This window comes from Typopeltis vanoorti, chromosome 11 (assembly GCF_054136105.1).
Source record: "Typopeltis vanoorti isolate ZY-2024b chromosome 11, IOZ_Tvanoo_1.0, whole genome shotgun sequence".
NCBI classification, from domain to species: Eukaryota; Metazoa; Arthropoda; class Arachnida; order Uropygi; family Thelyphonidae; genus Typopeltis; species Typopeltis vanoorti.
In genome coordinates this window covers 37,224,646-37,244,643 of record NC_143559.1, presented here as the reverse complement: position 1 = coordinate 37,244,643, position 19,998 = coordinate 37,224,646, and the positions used below count along the sequence as shown (strand labels likewise).

Here is a 19,998-nt window from a genome sequence, read left to right as displayed (position 1 = left end):
TTGCTAATTTATAATAATTGAAATGTATTTTCTGTGTCGAAAAATTAAACGCTATGGAAAACTAATGGAAAAATAACGAATTAAATAAAAACTGTACCTATGTTTCATAACAGTTTTCGGGTGTGTGTGGTATTGTTGCAGCGGGAGGTGTGGGTGTAAAACTATCGAAGTCAAAATAAAGTTCAATTCTATTGTGAAAATATGAAATTTCACATTTGATGCATGCACATATACATATTTTGTATCAGAGAATATACGCAAAGGTATCGCTTACTTTAAAATTGGAGCAAAATATATAAACTAGCAGAAAATATATACATACATTTAAATAATAACCATTTTATTTCATTTTGGAAAGACCAATTATACAGAGAAACCAACAAGGTGAAAGTGCAAAAGAAAAGTAGATTACGATATTTTGAAAAAACTTAGTGATATGATTAAAGAATTGCATATTATTCTCTATAAAGCAAAGTTGTTGAAGAATAATAAAATAAGAAGCATATTATTCTCTATAAAGCAAAGTCGTTGAAGAATAATTCACAGATTTCCAGAAAGGAGTCTGTGAATTATTCTTCGAAATATGATTTTGAACAAAGATAACATAATCAAGAATGTCGGCAGCTGGGTTTTTTTTTTTAAATAATATTTCATGTAATTATCTTGAATTTATTTTTTCGAAAACAAAGAAAATGTTCTTTGCTTCAAAGAAAATTAGCATAAAAACATTAAACATTGGTTCTCCAAGGTTATGCAATATTTAAGTGAAGAAAGTATGCAAGGATTTATATTTTGACCTGGAATTATAAATGTACAATAAAAAGAGAAAATAAAAATAATTTCTATATTTTTAGTCTCTCTAATATAACTAAGAGTTCAGTTCCTAGCATAAAACAAGGAACTGCGTTCCTTGTTATAGAGAACTGAGACTCAGCTTCACATGATAATCTGTTTAAGTGTTCTCTACAATGTGAAATATTATCGCACCTTCTAATTTGGCTGTTCAAAGTAGAACAGCCAAATTGCACTTCTTATCCATGTTCTTTCAACAGGTGTATTGAATTGTATCCAGATTTAGCTGGACGTATATATATGTCCTGGCTGGTTGGAGGGTTAATGCATGTAGAGAATCAACTAGAGCTTCTGACTTCTTGGCTGGTACTTGCCTTCTTGTGACACATCCTGTTATTAGTTATTACCCTGTACTGGCTTAAACCAAAAACAAAATATACAGCATGATGATATGTAATGCTGGCTAAGATGCTACTAGATTAAACAAAGTCCTTGCTATGAATGTAAAGTCAGCTACAGGAACAACTCAATATCAGCAGAATTGAAGATGGACACAATCAATGTAAGAAGCATTCGCAAAGAAAAACTAGCAGAGGAAATGGCGAAGTACTGTGTTGACATAATTCATGTTATTGAATTGAAGAAGACCGAAACAGGTGAGATTCTGCTAAATGATACCTATATGACGTTGTATTCAAACAGTAGTGATCAGGGAAACGAAGGAATGCCTATAGCATTAAACATGAAAAAAAAAAAAATATTGAACAGAAGGAAGCTTCAAATAATGTAGTGGACATGTATCAGAATGGAGAGCTGGAAAATTAAATTTATTTGTTCTTATGTCCCACAGATGGTTTGCTAAGGAAGAAATGGAGGAATATTTTGAGTTATTAGAGAAGGCAGCTGAACAGCAAAGTAGGAAACAAATACCAGGCATAGGAAAGGAAAATTTGAAGAAAACAACAAATCTTAACAATAATAATGGGAGGTACTGGATTTCTGTTCCAGATGTGAACTATTCGTTATTAACACCATGTTCCGATATAAAGATTATGGATTTTTAAAGACACGATAAGTATGAATATTCAGTTTTGTGGACTTTATCGTTTATAGTGATATTTTACTTGTTCATGATACGGCAGTATACAGAAGATTTGAAATAGGAAGAGGTCACTTAGTTTTGAGTAGGATAAATACATTGAAAAGAAAACTATGTAAAAAAGTTTTAAAAAGGATCAAAGATCAGCAACTTTTAAGGGCAAACTCAGAGTCAAATATGCAAATGTTATTCAAGAAAAAATGAACAAGTTTGAAAACAAAAACTAAACCTTGAAGCAACATTTTGTATAATCTAGAGAATCGTGTGTGCAATGCATGATATCTTCCGTGAGCAGCATTTGAGTTGACCTGGGCAACCCTTAGCCAGGTGGTACAGTGATTTTCGAAAAAGTGTATAACATACTTTACATTTATAAGCTCCCAGAATTATATAAAAAAAATAAATGAGATTGCACATTTTTATTCATCTCAATAAAATTTCATCTTCAATTAGTCACCAAAATACCTTAAAATTTCTTGCGACTTCACATTTCTTGAGGGGATCGTGATCATCGTGCACTAAACTTTGTAATGTATGCTTTCACATCTTGGTATGGTCAAACTTGAAAATTTTAAAAGTCACCCACTATTAATCTTCTGCTTCATTAATACTATAATAAGAAAATCACATTTTGTTGGTATATCATCTTTAATTGTAAGCGGGGAGACTGATTCTTGTGCACAATAATGCAGTGATTGTGCATTCACATATGACGGTGGTCTGAAAAGTTCTCGGCCTAACAATGAAAAAACAAATTTATAATTTCAAAAATTATTTTTATTTGTCAACATAATCACCCTTAAGACGAATACATTTATTCCAGCAATGCTCCAGCTCCATTATCCCATCCCTGTAGTGGTTCTCAGTAAGATCTGCAAAATATCCCTCTACAGCTACAGTCACCTCTTCATTTGAAGAAAAACGCTGACCAGTGAAGAAGAGTTCTAGTTTTTGGAAGAGATAGAAGTCAGAGAGAGCTAATCTGGGGAATATGGTGGATACTCCAACAATTCATAATGCAGATCCCTTAATTTTCCCATTCCCGAAACAAATTTGTGGGCAGCTGCATTGTCCTGAATGAAAGATGATTTTTTTTTTTCTTCTGCAAACAGAGTCTTTTCTCACGAATTTTTTCGTCTTGTCTGGTTAAAAGATCGGAATAATATTCCCCAGTTATTGTTTAGCCTTTTCAAGATAATTAATAAACAAAATGCTTTTAGCATCCCAAAACACTGATGCCATGACCTTTCCTGCTGATGGAGACAACTGTCTTCTTTGGCGCTGAACAACTAGCATCTGTGCACTGTTTTGACTGCTGTTTGGATTCTGGTGTATAATGGTGAATCCAAGTCTCATCCATAGTAATAAATCGATGCACAATATCAGTTTTATTCTTGTTAAAACATTCCAAGCGCTGTTCAGAGATTTTCATGCGAGGGCGTTTTTAATCTGCTGTGAGCAAGCGCGTCACCCATCTTGCGCATAGCTTTTTCATTTGCAATTCTTCATACAAAATATATCCCACATGTTCTTTGGAAATGCCTATAGTCTCAGCAATTTCACTCACTTTGACTCACCGGTCATCCAATACCATATCATGCATTTGATCAATGATTTCTGGTGTTGTTACACATTTTGGACATCCTTCACATGGATCATCTTCAAGGCTGGTACGGCCACATTTAAACTTGGCAGCCCATTTCTTAATTGTCGAAAACGAAGGAGAAGAGCACCCATAAACTTTTATGAACTTCCAATGAATTTCTTTTGTCGTTAAACCTTCTTTTACAAAGAATTTTATAACCATATGATACTCAATTTTATCCATTTCAAGGGATACGGACAACACTTTGCTTCAGACAGCTGCATAAAACAAACTACTTCATAGAATGACTTGAATTTCGTATGGATGCTTATAACCGATGTACCAACTTAAAAAAAAAAAAAAAATCTCGCGATAGTGTTGCCATCTATGGTCGAGGGCGAGAACTTTTCAGACCACCCTCATAACTTAGAGAGAACATTGCCTGGCAAGCTTAAAGTAAGCACCACAGAAAATGTACATTGCTTTAGTCAGCCATTTAGCACATTATGAAGTTGTTTGTGAGAATAGAAAAAAAAATTCAACTTTCTGGGTGTTCTATTTTTTAAAGTTTAAAGTTACTTAACTGTGTAACATTCTATGTTAAATTTAACAGATACACACAGGAAGAATAAATGAGTTGTTTAACTACTGTACTGGCCATGACATGTTTACAAATCATTAAATACATTGAATGTTTCTATGGCTAATAAACTACCACAAGCTACTACCTTAATATTTCTCTAAACCATTCAATTTGTCACCAAAGTGAAACATTGTTTTAATGATTGTGTGCATAAATAAATACAACTAAATGTTTACATTCAGGCCCACTAGCAGGAAAGTAAACACAGACTGAAAATGAAAAGCAGGATCCTACAATCCTAATGGATAAATTAAAGCTGCCAAGAAATAATATTCTTGGTTTCATCCAAGTGTAAGCAAACAAAGTTTGCATGTGAAGTTACTTCACGGCTGGGCTACTTTTGTATAGATTGCTTTAGTATCCCATAGTGCAAAGCACATATCCTTTAATTTATCCATTAGGATTGTAGGATCCTGCTTTTCATTTTCAGTCTGTGTTTACTTTATTTACAGTTTTGACCTTTATTGAGGTCTTGTCAGTGGGAGACAGACCCAGAGGTAATACTAAGGCAGAAGCAATGGAGAGGTCATATTTACCTATACGAGTTGCCAACCGGTGTACCACCTTATTATTAAATTACTCTGGATTTAGAGAAAGACGTTGGAAGTTTATTTTCCACTTGGTTAGACTATAATAAATTTAGTTTAACCCTTTACTCAAGTGCAAAAGCAGTCAATGGCAGTTCTATCAGTAGACCTTACTCAATCATTTGATAATGTCTGGCATCCCTTTCTGTTCCACGTCCTCCAGCAAATTGGTGTTGGTAAAAAAGCTGCCTATTCAATGGAGCCTATGCCAATTTATCTACTTGCCTCCTAGTTAATGGGTTCTTGTCAGACCTGGTTAAAAATTCATAAAGGAGTCAAGCAAGGTTGCTCTCTTAGTCCACTTCTCTTTGCACTGGTTCTTGAACCTTACTTACAGGAAGTTAACAATATATGTGCTGTGCAAGAAATAAGAGTTCTTTGAAAATACCATATTAGCATATGCTAATACCTTATTTATGATGATGTAGTGGGCACTTTGAAGGATAATGATTCCATATAGATCTTTTTTAGTATTTTGGAAAAATTGAGCAAGATCAGTGGATTAACTACTAATGCAGACAAGACAAAATTAAAAGTTTTTGGAAAGTGGGATCTTGGAAGCATTCCTTTTGGACTAACCCCTAAGAGAGAACTCCCTCATTATACTTGAAATTCCCTTCCCCACTTACCCAATATTACCAGTTCAAGAACTTATATACAAGAACTTTGAAACCTTAGAAGACTGAAAAACAGGGCAACTTTCCTTTTCTTCTAAAGCCATAGTACTCAAAACCATAATCTTTTCAGCTCAGTTGTACATAATAAATATTACAGACATCACAGAAGCTGAAGAAAAGTGATTATATAGTAAACCTGTGGAATTTTTTTTATCCAGCCAATACAAAGAAGTTAAAAAGGAATTTCTTCAACTATCAAGGATGCATGGAGGATTTGGGCTTCCAGTCTTAAAATTCTGCTATTTAAGCAATACAGCTTCAAAAATATATTCAGACTAATCACAAATGTACAGACTTCCTCCTGTCCTACCTGGGTTTTCATCTTCCCCTGTTTGGAGTAAATGATTATAAAGGTCCAAAAGCTGAGATTGTTCCTGAATACTACAACACTCTGAGCTCAATTCAAGACTGCTACAATACTCTGACCTTGGCATTCTTTTCTAAAAAAAAAAAAAAGAGTAAAATTTGGTATAAAGAAATCTTTAATCTCTTTTGGTACAAACTTCCACAGTTGGGTACTGACAACAACAACAGTACTTGGTTTTATAAATTGTTGAAGTTCCAAGGATACCTAACAGGAGGAATCTTGCTTAGAGAATTGCATATGACCACCTTCCAGTCAATACCATCAAATGGAGGTACTTTAACATTGAAGATCCAATATGTGAAATCTGTTACCGATTGGAAACAGTAGAACATGCATTCTACAGCTGCCCTTTGTATTTGGAACAGATTATGTAATGTGTTGGGCATTTCACTATTTACAACAGAACAGGTTCTTTTTTTTTACCCACTGGCAATGGGAAGAGAATTTTGATTTTTATAATTAATGAATTAAAATACTATTTATGGAAGGTGATGAAGTTGAAAGTTTATTTTTCGCTTGGTTAGACTATAATAAATTTAGTTTAATCCTTTATCCAAGTGTGAGCAAACAAAGTTTGCACCTGAAAGTATCTTCAGGACTGGGGTAAGGTAGTGCAACTTGTTGCAAAGGTGGAGCAAGCTTAAATCACTCGTATCTCAGTATCTCCAATAATGCAAAACACATCTCCTTGCGGATATGTATATTGTTATGCATTAAGGGAAGGGCCACTACCCAGACTAGTTTTGACCTTTATTGAGGTCTCTTCAGTGGGAGCCAGGCCTAGATGTGGAGATACCAGGCAGAGCAAACTTTGTTTGCGCACACTTGGATAAAGGATTAAATTAAATTTATTATAGTTTAACCAGTGAAAAATAAACTTTTAACGTCTTTCTCTAAATCCAGAGTAATTAAAAAGGTGGCACACCTTTTGGCAACTCCTATAGGTAGGGATGACCTTGCTATTGCTGTGATGTAAGCTTGCTCCACCTTTGCAACGAGTTTCCCGGTGTTGTACTACCTTACCCCAGTCCTAAAGATACTTTCAGGTGCAAACTTTGTTTGCTCACACTTGGATAAAGGATTAAACTAAATTTATTATATTATATCATTTATGGAAGGTTAGAAAGAAACATGGATTTGAAAATCAGCAATATGCATCCAAATGCTTTGATATTGTATTGTGGAAATTTATTGTCATATGATTTTTGTATTTAGAAGCATTCTAGAAAATATCAAATTTTTGGGTAGGTTGTTTAGGCCACCTACATTATGCAAGATTCACTAGGGGGAGATAAAATTCTGTCTATTTTTATTGAGAGGTTTTTTAAATGGTTCCATCCTCATAGTTCAATGTGGTCTTATGGTTATTAGCAGGGATGACTCTAAACAATCCCAGGCAGAGAAGGCCAACTCTAGGTGATTAACTCATAAGGCTAACCACCTGGTATCAGTCATCTTTGCACTTAAGTTTAAATTGGTCTTTTGGTCGTTCATCTATACGAGATTGGTGAAAAGGAAAACTGATAGCCTTTGGCTATATGATGATATAAAAGAGCTGAGGCCTTTTGTTTCTCTCTCATACTATCTATCTCTGTCATTTCTTTCTCCTAATACTATCAGGTTCACTTGGATCCCTATACTTACTACTCTAGGTCTATGATGAGCACCCCTTTACTTTTTGTCCTCAATAAAGGTCAAAACCTGTCTGGGTAGTGACCCTTTCCATAATACATAGCATTATACATCTTTTAAGGATATGTACTTTGCATTATGGGATACTGTAAAAACTAGTAAAATTTGTTTATATTCAGTCCTTATTAATTAATTAGATTATTAATTAAATTTCTTATTACGATTGTTTTATTTAAATCTCATTAAATCTTATTGCATCTTATTAAATCTCCTTTTAAAATCCTACCGGCTGCGCCATTGTAAAATTTCTGATATTTTTAATTTATTATATTAAATCTTATTAAATCTTTATCAAATTCAGTTCTTATCAAATCCTTAAATCTTGTTGTCTGCTGCGCCTTTGTAAAATTCTACGTTATCTCATTTTAACTTTTATCTTAGGGCCGCAAGTATTATAGATCACGTGTGCAAAAATCTTCAGAACAAAGAAAGTGCCTCGGGCTGAAACCAGTCTCTTTGTCTGATCTACTGGTGTTTTTCTAAACTGAATTTTGGAAAATTTATTTGATTTCTAGCTGCGCCACCAAAATTCGTGGATAGGAGATCAATTTCCCTCCGAAGTAAAACATGCGGAACTTTCCTCTGTTATCTATCACTAAATTTAGCAATGTATACTTTCTTATCTGCAGTCGTGGCAATCTACTTTAGGACACACAGATTCGAATTAATGAGTAGTGCATTGGAAATAGAAATCAGGCAAGTTATTTAAATATGAAAACGATTTATTTATCATCAAAGAATCAAAGAAATGTACAAAAGGTCAATACTAAATTCCAAGTAAATTAGCTTCTATGCTTTAATTAACAACTCATAACTATGTTTACATTTACTCCCTCAATGTAAACAATTCTAGTAAAACCACGTGTCTATATTTTTACCCTTGGTAACACTTAGTTATACTCAGATCATTATCATAAATATTTGCAGGCTTAGATAATAGCTACAATATTAAACACACGATGTTTAAACCTTAGATTTAAACTAGGCTTTCTCTCACATATAACAAAACAATTCAAACATTAGCATATGGCCTAAAGTCCTCGAGTATCATACAATTCCCTTAAATAAAACACCGTCACAATCTTGTCTCTAGCTAAGACAGTGGAAAGCTTACTTTGTACAGATGTCTGGTCTTTTCTGAAGGATCCCTGAAATCGCTTCCTTCTATTAATGTCCGACTTTAGCACTGCACTCGGGTACCTTCTCCGGGATTTGTGAGATCCCCTCGGAACGTCAGGAATTTGGTGGCATGAAAATCTGGTATCTAATTTCTTCTAAGACAACTTAACTTAGTTGTCTCTCTTCTGGCATCTACCGTCTGGAATGCAGGTCTCCAGTGGCGATTACAAATCATCTTCCACAATGCTTAGCAAAACTCCGTTACCATAGCATACATCATGGCTCGACCCTCGCTGACCTCGTCGCCTCTCGCTTGTCCACAAGAACATAACTCCGGAACCGACTCTAGAACACCCCCGTGTCTACGTAGCAACCCTCTATTTATCTGGTTCCGATGACCTTGGGTTCACTTACGTTGTAGTCCCATGGGTATTATGATGTTCTGCACCTGCCACCATTTTCGGTTGTTGCATTAAGGCAGGAAACACCCTTGCAATGTTGACCTTCACGTTTGGAGTGGCCTCAGGTCATGACTTAATCCCTTAATCTGTCTGGAATTTTAGTTGACTAGAGGTATGCTTTGACACAATTTACCTCATATGTAATTTCTTTTTCTCACACAAGATTTTTGATTTCACAATATTCAATAACTTTCAAAAAATTTATTTTTTCCAAGTTAATTATAACATCAAGTTTTCCTATTAATATACAAGTATTTTTAGTGGAACTTCACATACTTGTAAAATTTGTATTAAAGGTATTTTATTACAAAATACCTTTTGTTTAAGATTTTACAATACTAAGGCAAGTGATGTGAAGTCATTATCCTCTATATACGAGTTACCCAGTCCTGAAGTTACTTCAGGTGCAAACTTTGCTTACACTTGGATAAAAGATTAAACAAAAATAAAATTTTTTGGCATCTTTATTTTATGTATTCTACAGTATTCATAACAGTACTTTCCCTTTGCTTTTGTAACATTAAAATGATTGTTTCATCTTAGTGATTGTAGAGCTCTAATTTCTGCTAAAGAAGTGTTTGACTGGAAACACTGCAGCAGCAGCGATAACTCGATGGTCAGCGTTATTTCATTCCTATTTGCAACGATAGGAATATATATATATATATATATATATGTGTGTGTGTGTGTGTGTGTGTGTGTGTGTGTGTGTGAACAATTTTTTCTAGTGTAGAAAAATGGATACATTTTTAATTGGACGTAAGCGGGCATCTGACAACTGTCATGCGTCGACGTCAACAAATTCAGGTTCACAGAATATCACTCCAAAAGTAAAATCAAGGAAGTATGCAGCAGAATATTTAGATTTCAGTTTTACAAAGACTGAAGTAATTGATGAAGAAAGACCACTATGTGTTATTTGTTTGAAAATTTTAGCAGCTGATAGCATGAAACCGAATAAACTTAAAAGACATTCGGAAACACTTCATAAGGAGTATGTTAACAAACCTCGAGAGGTCTTTGCTGCCAAACTGAAATGTTTTGAAAAGCTAAAATCTAGCATTAAAAAAGTTCTGTCTGTAAATGAAAAAGCTTTACTAGCTTTTTACAAAGTTGCATATAAAATAGCTAGGTGAAAAAAGCCCCACACTATTGGAGAAGATCTAATTCTGCCAGCTGAGATTGATATTGTGGAAACTATGCTTGGAGAAAGTTTTATTAAACAACTACAGTGCATTCCTCTGTCAAATGATACCGTTGCTCGATGAATTGGTGATATATGTGAAGATATGCAGCAACAACTTTTGTCAAGTTTTGTGAACAATTATTCTCAATTCAGCTTGATGAGGCAACAGATAGCAACAAGGACTTTTCATTTAATTGCTTATGTTCGTTTTGCGATGGATTATCAGCAATTGAAGAGTTATTGTTTTCTAAGCCAATAGAAGAGCCACCACTGAATTGTTCAAAATATTGAACGATTGGAATTTGTACTGAATTGAAATTTGTACTGATAGTGCTTGAGTTATGTCTGGAACGTTAAAGTTTACAAGCCCTTGTGAGGGAAAATCCCCACAATGTATTTGGACACATTGTATGATTCATAGAAAAACTCTTGCTGCAAAGGAAACGAGTCTTGGTCTAAACATTGTGTTAACAACGGTTATAACCGTGGTGAATTATATGAAAATGAGACCCTTAAAATCAAGACTGTTTTCTGAACTTTTCAAAGACATGGTTGGAGCAAAACATTCAACATTACTATTTTACTGTGAGACAACTTGGTTATTACAGGGAAAATGTTTACAACGTGTTTACGAATTAAGAGACAAAATAGCAATCTTCTTGGAAGAGGAAAATCAGCAAGAAGCAGAGAAGTTTAGAGACCACTTACTTTTGATGAAATTGAGCTACTCGGCAGACATATTCGAGAAACTAAAAATATTAAACTTGCAACTCCAAAAAAGAAATACATATATCTTAGAGATGAGTGATAAAGGTAATACTTTTTTTAAAAAAAAAAAAAAAAAAAAAAAAAAAAAAAACTAGTTATGGTACAAAAAGGTAAAGCAACAAAAAATTAATATTTGCAAATATGGATGAATTTATCAAAACCTACAAAGCAGAAAAGAGCAACACATCAAAGTTTTATTTGCAACTATTGAAAATCGTTTGACATTGTTAACGAAGAATTTTAGAAACTATTTCATAACTGATGACAACATAATGGCAATGTACTAGTGGGTTAGAAACCCATTTCAAATTATCCCTGAAGGTGTCTCAATTGAAGAAGAGGAACAATTTATAGACTTCACATCATGCGCCGAAATCAAAAGACAGTTTGCATCTAAATCACCATTTGAATTTTGGGCTGGTGTTGATGAATTTCCTGCACTAAAGTCAAGAGCTTTTCGTGCACTTTTGCCATTATCAACAACTTATCTTTGTGAAATCGGGTTTTCTGCAGTGGCTGCATACATATTCAAGGCTTACCTTTCCTAATTGGGTTATGGGGGCAACAGCTGCAAGAGGAAACTACCAGGTCATGATCCTCTGCCACCAAGTTCTGGTGGGATTCCCAAACTTGTCCACCCAAGCTTTTGGATATAATCTATCCAGTGAGTCCTTGGCCTCCCAGCCTCTGGCTTGGCAAAGAGGGCCTGCAGAGGGAGCCTCTCTTGTGGCATTCTGACCAGGTGCCCGTACCAATGTAAATGTGATCTCTCAACACGGAGAAGCAGCGGTTGAGTATCAAGGGTTTCCTGAATTGCAGAGCTTCTGAATCTGTTGTTTTGTCAGCCCTGCAACCCCTCAAAGGAACCTCATTTCAGCCGCTTGCATTAGTTTCCGCATTCTTTCGGTCATTACCCAACTCTCATGACCATAGGTGAGGATGGGGACATAGACTGTATTGAAGACAGCCAGCTTTCTTTGCCTTCTAGCTTAACTCCTGCTTCAATACTACCGAACGGCCAAGCTCCCACAATATTGAGCTTGCTAAGCCAATTCGAGTATCTAGCTCTACGTCCCATTTTCCATCATTCGTGAATATGGACCCAAGGTATTTAAACTTCTCCACCTGCCTCATTGGGACTCCACTTACATGTAGAGTGGTGCACTGGGATGGTATGTCTTGAGACCATAAATGTTTCAGTTTTGGCCACACTGATCTTCATTCCGGTGCCTGCACAAACAGCTACAAACCTATCCAGGGTCTGCTGGAGGTCATCTGTGGAAGAGCTAAGCAGAACTAGGTCATCTGCAAAAAGCAGACGTCCAATGCTACATCTTCCAATTCTGACACACTCTGACTTGATTGATAGGCACACAGCCGAGGCAGTGTGCCTATCAATCAAGTCCATAAATATTATGAAAAGGAGGGGTGACAGATCACACCCTTGGCGGAGGCCAACGGAGACTGTGAAAGGTTCAGACTTTGTGCTGTTTACCCTGACACAAAACTCTGGGCTTTCATACAGAGACTTGATGGCAGCTAATAGTTGGCCGTCAACTCCATACCCCTGTACTACTTGCCAAAGCATATCCCGAGGAACCTGGTCATATGCCTTCTCCAAGTCCACAAAACGTGTAGACATTCTTGGCATATTCCCAAGATTTCTCAAAAACTTGCCTTAAAGTGAAGATTTGGTCAGTTGTGCTTCTACCAGGACGAAAGCCACATTGTTCTTCCTGGAACTTTGACTCAACTATGCTCCTGCACCATCTTTTCCAAGCACCTAGCATACACTTTCCCAGGTAGGCTGAGCAGAGAGATGCCATGATAGTTACTGCAATCCTTCTGGTCTCCCTTCTTGAAGACTGGTATTATTATGCCTGTCTGCCATTGCTTTGGTGCTAGCCCAGATATCCAAGCAGCCTGACACACTCAAGTCAGCCAGAGAACACCGTCTCGATTTAAGGCTTTTAGCATTTTGGTCCAAATTTCATCATCGCCAGCAGCCTTGCCCGATTTTAGCGATTTTATTGCTAAATGGACCTCTTCTTCTGTGAGACTAGTCATTGCCCCGATCTGCACCTCTTGGATGTCCACAACTGCTGGGCCACCCGGGTAAAGAAGACTCTCAAAGTATTCCCTCCATCTGTGGAGGATATCCTTCTCGGTTGTTAAAAGTGCACCATCAGAGGCTTAATTGCCTTTGCTGTGCACGATTTCCTCCCTTGAAGGTAGTGGATGGTCTGCCAGAATACTTTGTTTGCATTTGCATAGGATGACTCTAATCTTTCTCCAAAGGATTCCCAAGCCTTCTGCTTTGCTGTCTTTACTGCCTCAGCAGCAGCTTTTTGTGCCTCAGCATACCGCAAACGCATCTCAGGTGACCTGACCCTAAGCCATGTTAGGTAGGACTCCTTTTTTGCCCAGACAGTTTTTTGGACTTCTTGGTTCCACCAAGGTGTCCTTTTCTCACTGCCCGTTGCCATGCCGAGCCGCTTTCTGCCACAGCAGGAGAGTGCAGAGGCAGTGACAGCTGTTCTGAACGGCTTCCACTCCTCCTCAACATCTGCAGTATGCTTGGGAATCTCTTTGAACCCCTGGAGGAAATGTCATCTGCAAAATTCTTCCTCACAGCCTCATTTTCCAATTCCTCCCATTTCACGCGGCATAGCTGCTTAGGCCTACGAGCGTTGAAGGTAGCATATGGTTTCTGAAGCCATAGAGTGCACACAACAAAGTGGTGGTCAGTTGACAGTTCTTCCCCCTCTTCTCACATGGACGTTCAACACTGAGTAAAATAGGTCTGCTGATACTATAAAGAAGTCAATCAGAGACATTTGTTCTAGTGTATCCCTGTACCAGGTATACTTATGGCTTCTCGGTGCTCGAAGAAGGTATTCATTATGGACAAGCTGTTAGTACATTATACAAGTCCCATAATTTCAACCCATTTGCGTTAAGGTCAGGGGCGCCATTCCTCCCATCCACACCCCTCCATGTTTGGTCATCTGTTCCAACATGTACATTGAAGTCACCCATTAGCAGGACTGATTCCATGTCTGCCACTCTGTCAAAAGCAGCATCCACTTCCTCTAGGAAGGCAGAGTATTCTGAATCCAGATTAGGTGCATAGGCCTGCACCACAGCCAAATCATGGTTTTTCATCTGAAGCCGTAACACACATACCCGTCCCCCCAATGGGATCCACTCAGCAACACAGTCTGACAGCTGTGGGCTTGTGAGTATCCCCACACCCACCTGAGCAGACATTGTTGTGCTCACACCAGAGTAGTAGAGCTTCCACCCCTTATCCAGATAGACAGTTCCAGAGCCTCTCCTCTTGGTCGAAGAAAGCCCGGCTAAGTCTAGCCGGTAGCGCTTGGCTTCCTCGACCAGTTCCAACTCCTTTCCAATCAGAGAGATGATGTTCCAGTTGCCTAAAGCCATAGGCTGGTGCCGTTGTCCTTGCCATTTCAGTCCTTTTGCAGAACCATTTCTTTGCGCTGCCCCTAAACACCTCCCCAAATGGGTAGCGGACCCATTGATGGAGTTTCCTCTAGCAGAGTGCTGAGGAGTGGTGTCTAAGGGAAACTGTGACATTTTTCGAACCGGTTCCTCTGCCTAAAACCCGAACGCGTCCCTTGGTAACCCGCGCGACGGACGATGTGGAATGAACATTTTTTTGATGGCCTGATCATGTTACAGTGTTTGATAATGTCCTGTTAGCACAAGACGAAATGACACAGCAAAAAAAGAAAAGATGCCCCTCGAATAATCTAATAGCATTAGTGGAAGGAGCAAGAAGAGAAGAAAGAAAGAAGAAAGGGAGGAAGAGGAGGGACCAGTCTACAGATAATATAACAGATGTATATTACATGAAGTAAGGCATGGTCCAGCATCAGGTACCTCAGGTTTGCCACACCCGTACTCACGGTGTGGCAAACGAGTACGGTGGCTACATTAAAAACAAAATATAGATCTCAGTTAAATATAGAAAGAGAAATAAGAGTGTCAATTTCCAATATATCTCTATCATTTGAAAAGCTTTGCTCTGCAACACAGGCTCAAGGAAGCCATTAATTTATAGATTCATTGTTATGGTTTAGTTTTAATTAGTTGCTCAGTATTATTATTATTACGTGACACCTCCAGGGAATTCAAAGACTCATCGAGGGAGGGCAGCTACTCACAACTCCCTATCTCCAACTACAATAAACCCCAGTTATACCAACACCATCTACCACCACCACTAGTATTTTCATAGACAATCACAAACATCCATGCCCACGGCAGGATTCGAATGCTCAGCCTTTTGGCTGGAGAGCGGACATTTTGCAATATTGACATGTTCCTATAAGTGTAACTAGTTTATTCAACACAGTGGATTTTATATACATTTTATTTTATTTTCAGAGTGTATTTTGTTTTTATTTTTATATTGTTTTTGTGTCAATAAATAGTTTTATTAAATGCTTTTGTTTCAATAAAGTAGTTTTCAGTTTTTTCCTTTGATTTCCACTTTCTTTGTGTCCTCCCCCCTTTAGGTATTTCTTGCACCCCATAGGTTGAGAATCACTGCCATAAGGATATGTGCTTTGCATTATGGGATACTATGGCAATTGATGTGAAGTCATTAGCCTCTACAAGTAGCCCAGCCATTAAGTAACTTCCCGTGCAACCTTTGTTTGCTTACACTTGGATAAAGGGTGAAACCAAGAATATAATTTCTTGGCATCTTTAATTTATGGTGTAACCAAGTGAAAAAACTTTCAGCAGTCCTAATAGATGTAGTGAGGGAATCCTGCTGAAGATCTCCAGATAATGGTCTTCCGGATTTTTGATAATGTGAAGGAGCTGATTTTGTTCAGATTTGGCAAATGTTGTGGCAGATCCTAAAAATAATCTCTGATTTATTTCTGTTCCTATAGAAAAGGGAAGTTTTATTCCATTGGATGTAGTAATTAGTAATAGACAGTTTTTTCAACAGATCATTACATATGGGCTTTGCATTATGGGATACTAAGGCAATTGATCTGAAGTCATTAGCTTCTACATACAATTCTTCCTGTGTGTCCAAAATGCAAAAGTCTGCAGGTACAACAATTCTATAGGCCACAGGATGGTCACTCTCCACTACTAATAATGTAGTGTATCTTTTGGTGAGAAGAAAAAGGTAGCTAATTTTTGGTATGGCTTGAAGAAGGTCTGTATATCATATTTATCATGACTTTTTAGTATAAGTGAAATTTTTTCTGACATGCCCTGGATGTAGGAAATAGCAGTGGATTTTTTGTGTTCTAGATTTTTTTTGGTTGGGGGCAGAGAGAGAGCTTTTGATTTTATGAAAGGTAAAGCCATTGTCTAAAAAAGGTGTCGTGGATTTAATTGAGTTCAGTGGAGACGAGCACGGATAGAACACCTGGTGGTTCTAGCTCGATTTGCTAGAACTGTACGTTCCCTACCTTTCATACTCAGTCTGCCTTTGCCTTCCTGCTAGTGCCTGTGTGCATATGCTTAATTGTGTCCTTGGTGTTCCTTGGTGAAATATTGTCATAGTAATTTATCGGTTAAACAAATTTAATTGTCTCTAGATGTTTGCTTAATTAAATTTCAATGTGAGTGATATTCAGCATCTTGGTATTCATAATTAGTATTCAAAATTTAGGATTGGTAAACTCACTGTATAGATTTACAATTTCCATGAATGTGATTCACATAAGCAAGAAACCAACAACATGCATTAGCAAATCAATAATAACATATGGATTTAGCAGTCAGGGTGCAAATAAAACAGGTAATTGAATCAAACTGCTGATTGAGAGTTCTGGAGGGAAATTACAGTGAAGAGCTTGTATCCAGAAGTGTAATTACTCTCGAGGCAACCCACATAGGACCTGACTGAACCCAAAAGGCAACACAACAAAAAAATTAATAAGTAAATAAAAATAAATGAATTTTAATATAACAGATAAAAATAAGAAAAATAAATTTTAATTAGATATAAAAAACATTTAAATAAAATGTTATATATAATAGCATAAGTGATCAGTGTTTTCATAATACTGATTTAAAACTAACTCCTATTAATTCTTAAATTCTCATTGCAGATTTGAATCATTGCTTACTAAATGCTTGCAGAATTAGGTAGAATATGAATACTGGCAGGCTTTGAAAGGTTTTTACTTGAACTTTGAAAGGAAAATTATATTGTTCCATTTAGCAAATTCACATAATTTGGTAAATGGAATGATTTAGTTGTTTCTTTAAAAGAGAAATATAAACAATGTCAAATTATTAAATAGACCAGTTTGAAAGAATGTTATGTTGTTGTTGTTGACATTCAGTTGGTAACGAAATGCTACATTGAATCATCAGTATTCCTGAAATTGGTATTCAGTATTTAATGCAGAAATTTGTAAAATTCAAACTGTTGCCACTCTAGATGGACTAACGTCTTCTAGTGAAAAGTTGAAATAATAATAAATCAGTATTCATTAATTTTTCAGACGTATATTTTAAGTGTATGATATATGAGTAAATATGTAGAAATCATCACTCATATCTTTCTTTAATTTCTGTTTTAGGTTCACCATTTTGTCTTGGCTCAGACTATGAGTTTTCTTCTGTGTCAGGATATCCTCATAATACTTACCATGGTCAGACAAGGCATTACAGGCCAGGATTAAATTTTGAGTTTGGACCTCCTCTTCGGTTCACTGACTCACCACAGCATAATCCAAGCATAGGTTCTGGAGGGTCATACACACCTCATGCCCAGAGTCCATGTCGTAAGTCATCCAGCACAAGTAATGAGAGTGATCATGGTGTTACCAGCTCAAGCTCAGGGATTGGAACAACAACTACTACTACTGTTGGAATTCCACCTGGAGACAGACTGTCTTTCTTAGAATTTTCTAGACAAGACAGTTATCCTCCTGCTCCTCCTCCTCCACCACCACATTATCCTGAATATGTCCGGCCACCAGAAATGTCGTATCACTATTACCAAGAATATAGGGGTTCTGGAGTTGAGACAATGTACTATATTGAACGAATTTATCAGGACTATGCAAGACCTGATGTATATCATATAGAAAGGATTTATCCCGATTATGTATGCCACCAAGAAGGAGTTCATGCTTATGATAACCCTAGCTCCACAGTGTCATCGACAAATGTTTCTACATTAAGTTCATCTCAGCCACGAACTCCACAGAGAATTGTGTATACCCATCATCGCACCCCTTCCAATGTGTCTAGCAATTCAAATGCATCATCCAGTGTGAATCCCACATTCCACATGGAGGACCATGATCATATTGATCCAGAACGTCTACCTCTTCCTCCTCCACCCCCTCCTCCTCCTCCTCCCCCTCCTCCACCACCACCTATTGCATTAAGCTATCTTCCTGCATATTGCTCTCCTTTATCCACATCATTACCAGGAACTCCACGTAGACAATGCAGTCAAGATTCTACTCCTAATCACTGTGCTTCAGAAGTTAGTAATTATAGATCCCCACTTATTTCAAAGCTGAAAGTAGTGGCAATAGAACAGACTTCTCCAAAAGGACGAGGAGTGCTGTTAAACTCTACTGGTACTTCCACAAATCCTACATCACCTGATAGTATTTCAAATTCCACAGATGAAGATACTTGTGCATCTCATGTGAAATTTAATATATCTGCTAACCATGAAATAGTAGGCACTGTTAACAAAGCTGCAGGTACAGATGATGAAAAAACATTATTAGATATACCAGCAGAGGGCCAGTCGCAAGATGGTACTGTTCCACTGACTGCCATTATGAAACTTAGTATTAGTGACCAGTCAGCAGTTAGAGGTCTAGAAAGAGAATTCCTATCATAGCATTACTAATCTTAATAGGATTTTTAACAATGGATTCTCTTGTTGCATGTGTAATTTAGCCATTGACAGTTGTGGTAGGCACAATTTTGCAAACAACAGATCCTGCTCATCATTACTTGCACTGTATGTGCTTTGGATGGTAGTCTACTTGAATGGTGCACATTGCAGATTACTTACTTAACTGCAAAAAAAAAAAAAAAGAAAAAAAAGAAAAAAAATGAAAAAAAGAAAAGAAGAAAAAAAGGGGAAAAAAAAAGAAAGAAGAAAAACAGTCTATCTTTACCTCAGTTTATCAGTAATAAATACATCATACAACAATGCAAAACCTGCTCTTCTTCATCCTGAGGGGTTTCAAAAAATATCAAAGGTTAGTGAGAGCAGTGTGATGGGGGAGTGTGGTAAAACTTAATGAAAAGAATATTTTTGAATTTTTATTTTATTTTTAGTTTTTTGGTTTATTTTATGAGTAATGCAACGGCAGCTTTTAATCATAACTTGTATCTGTTCAAACAAATTTGGTATAGATTTATGTGCATAAAAATGTTATGTTTGTGGTAATTTTTATTATTTTTATTATTTTTTAATAGTTGACCACTTTATTCTCTTAATGGACTTATACTCTTCTTAAAACTATTTTTTATTTATAGTTGTGCATAATATAACTGCACATATTAATGCAATTTGACTGCACATAAAATTTAATAGAATAAAATTAAAAATATTGAATCAGAAAATTTGGAGAGATTAAACTTACAATATATATATATACACACACACACACATAATATTAAATATTTGGGAGATTAGAAACTCCTTATGCATGAAATTCTCAAAAGTTTCAAAAGTTGGTGAATAGAATCTCAGGCTGCCTAAGTGATATAAGTGCAAATTATTTCTAAAGGGTGTTCTGTGATAATAATGTAGATGAAGATCAAAGTAAAAGTAATTTAGCTTGACCCAGTGAGAAAAATACAAGTTTGCTTGTTCCTATTTTCTACCACTCATCTATCAAAAAAAAATCTTTTCATGTTCATGTGAATTTTAGGTGTATAAGCTTGATATTGGGCCACAGTTCTTATGGAAAACAAAATATCTTAAGGATTTTATTTCATTCATTAAGTTAGAATTTTGGTTTTCAGGCATCTAAACTAT

At 36.5% G+C, this 19,998-nt stretch overlaps 1 protein-coding gene across 2 annotated transcripts in view; it reads left to right on the top strand.

Moving 5' to 3' along the window:
* LOC150101446 (mitogen-activated protein kinase kinase kinase 11-like) overlaps positions 1 to 19,442 on the top strand; it is a 201,724-nt gene extending 182,282 nt beyond the window's left edge. For both annotated transcript variants that reach the window (XM_090400189.1, XM_090400188.1), the window contains one exon: positions 17,561 to 19,442. In XM_090400189.1, the coding sequence (XP_090256315.1) occupies positions 17,561 to 18,846 (1,286 nt within the window). In that variant the 3' untranslated portion in view covers positions 18,847 to 19,442. The remainder of the gene's footprint in view (positions 1 to 17,560) is intronic.
* Positions 19,443 to 19,998: the final 556 nt, after the last annotated feature.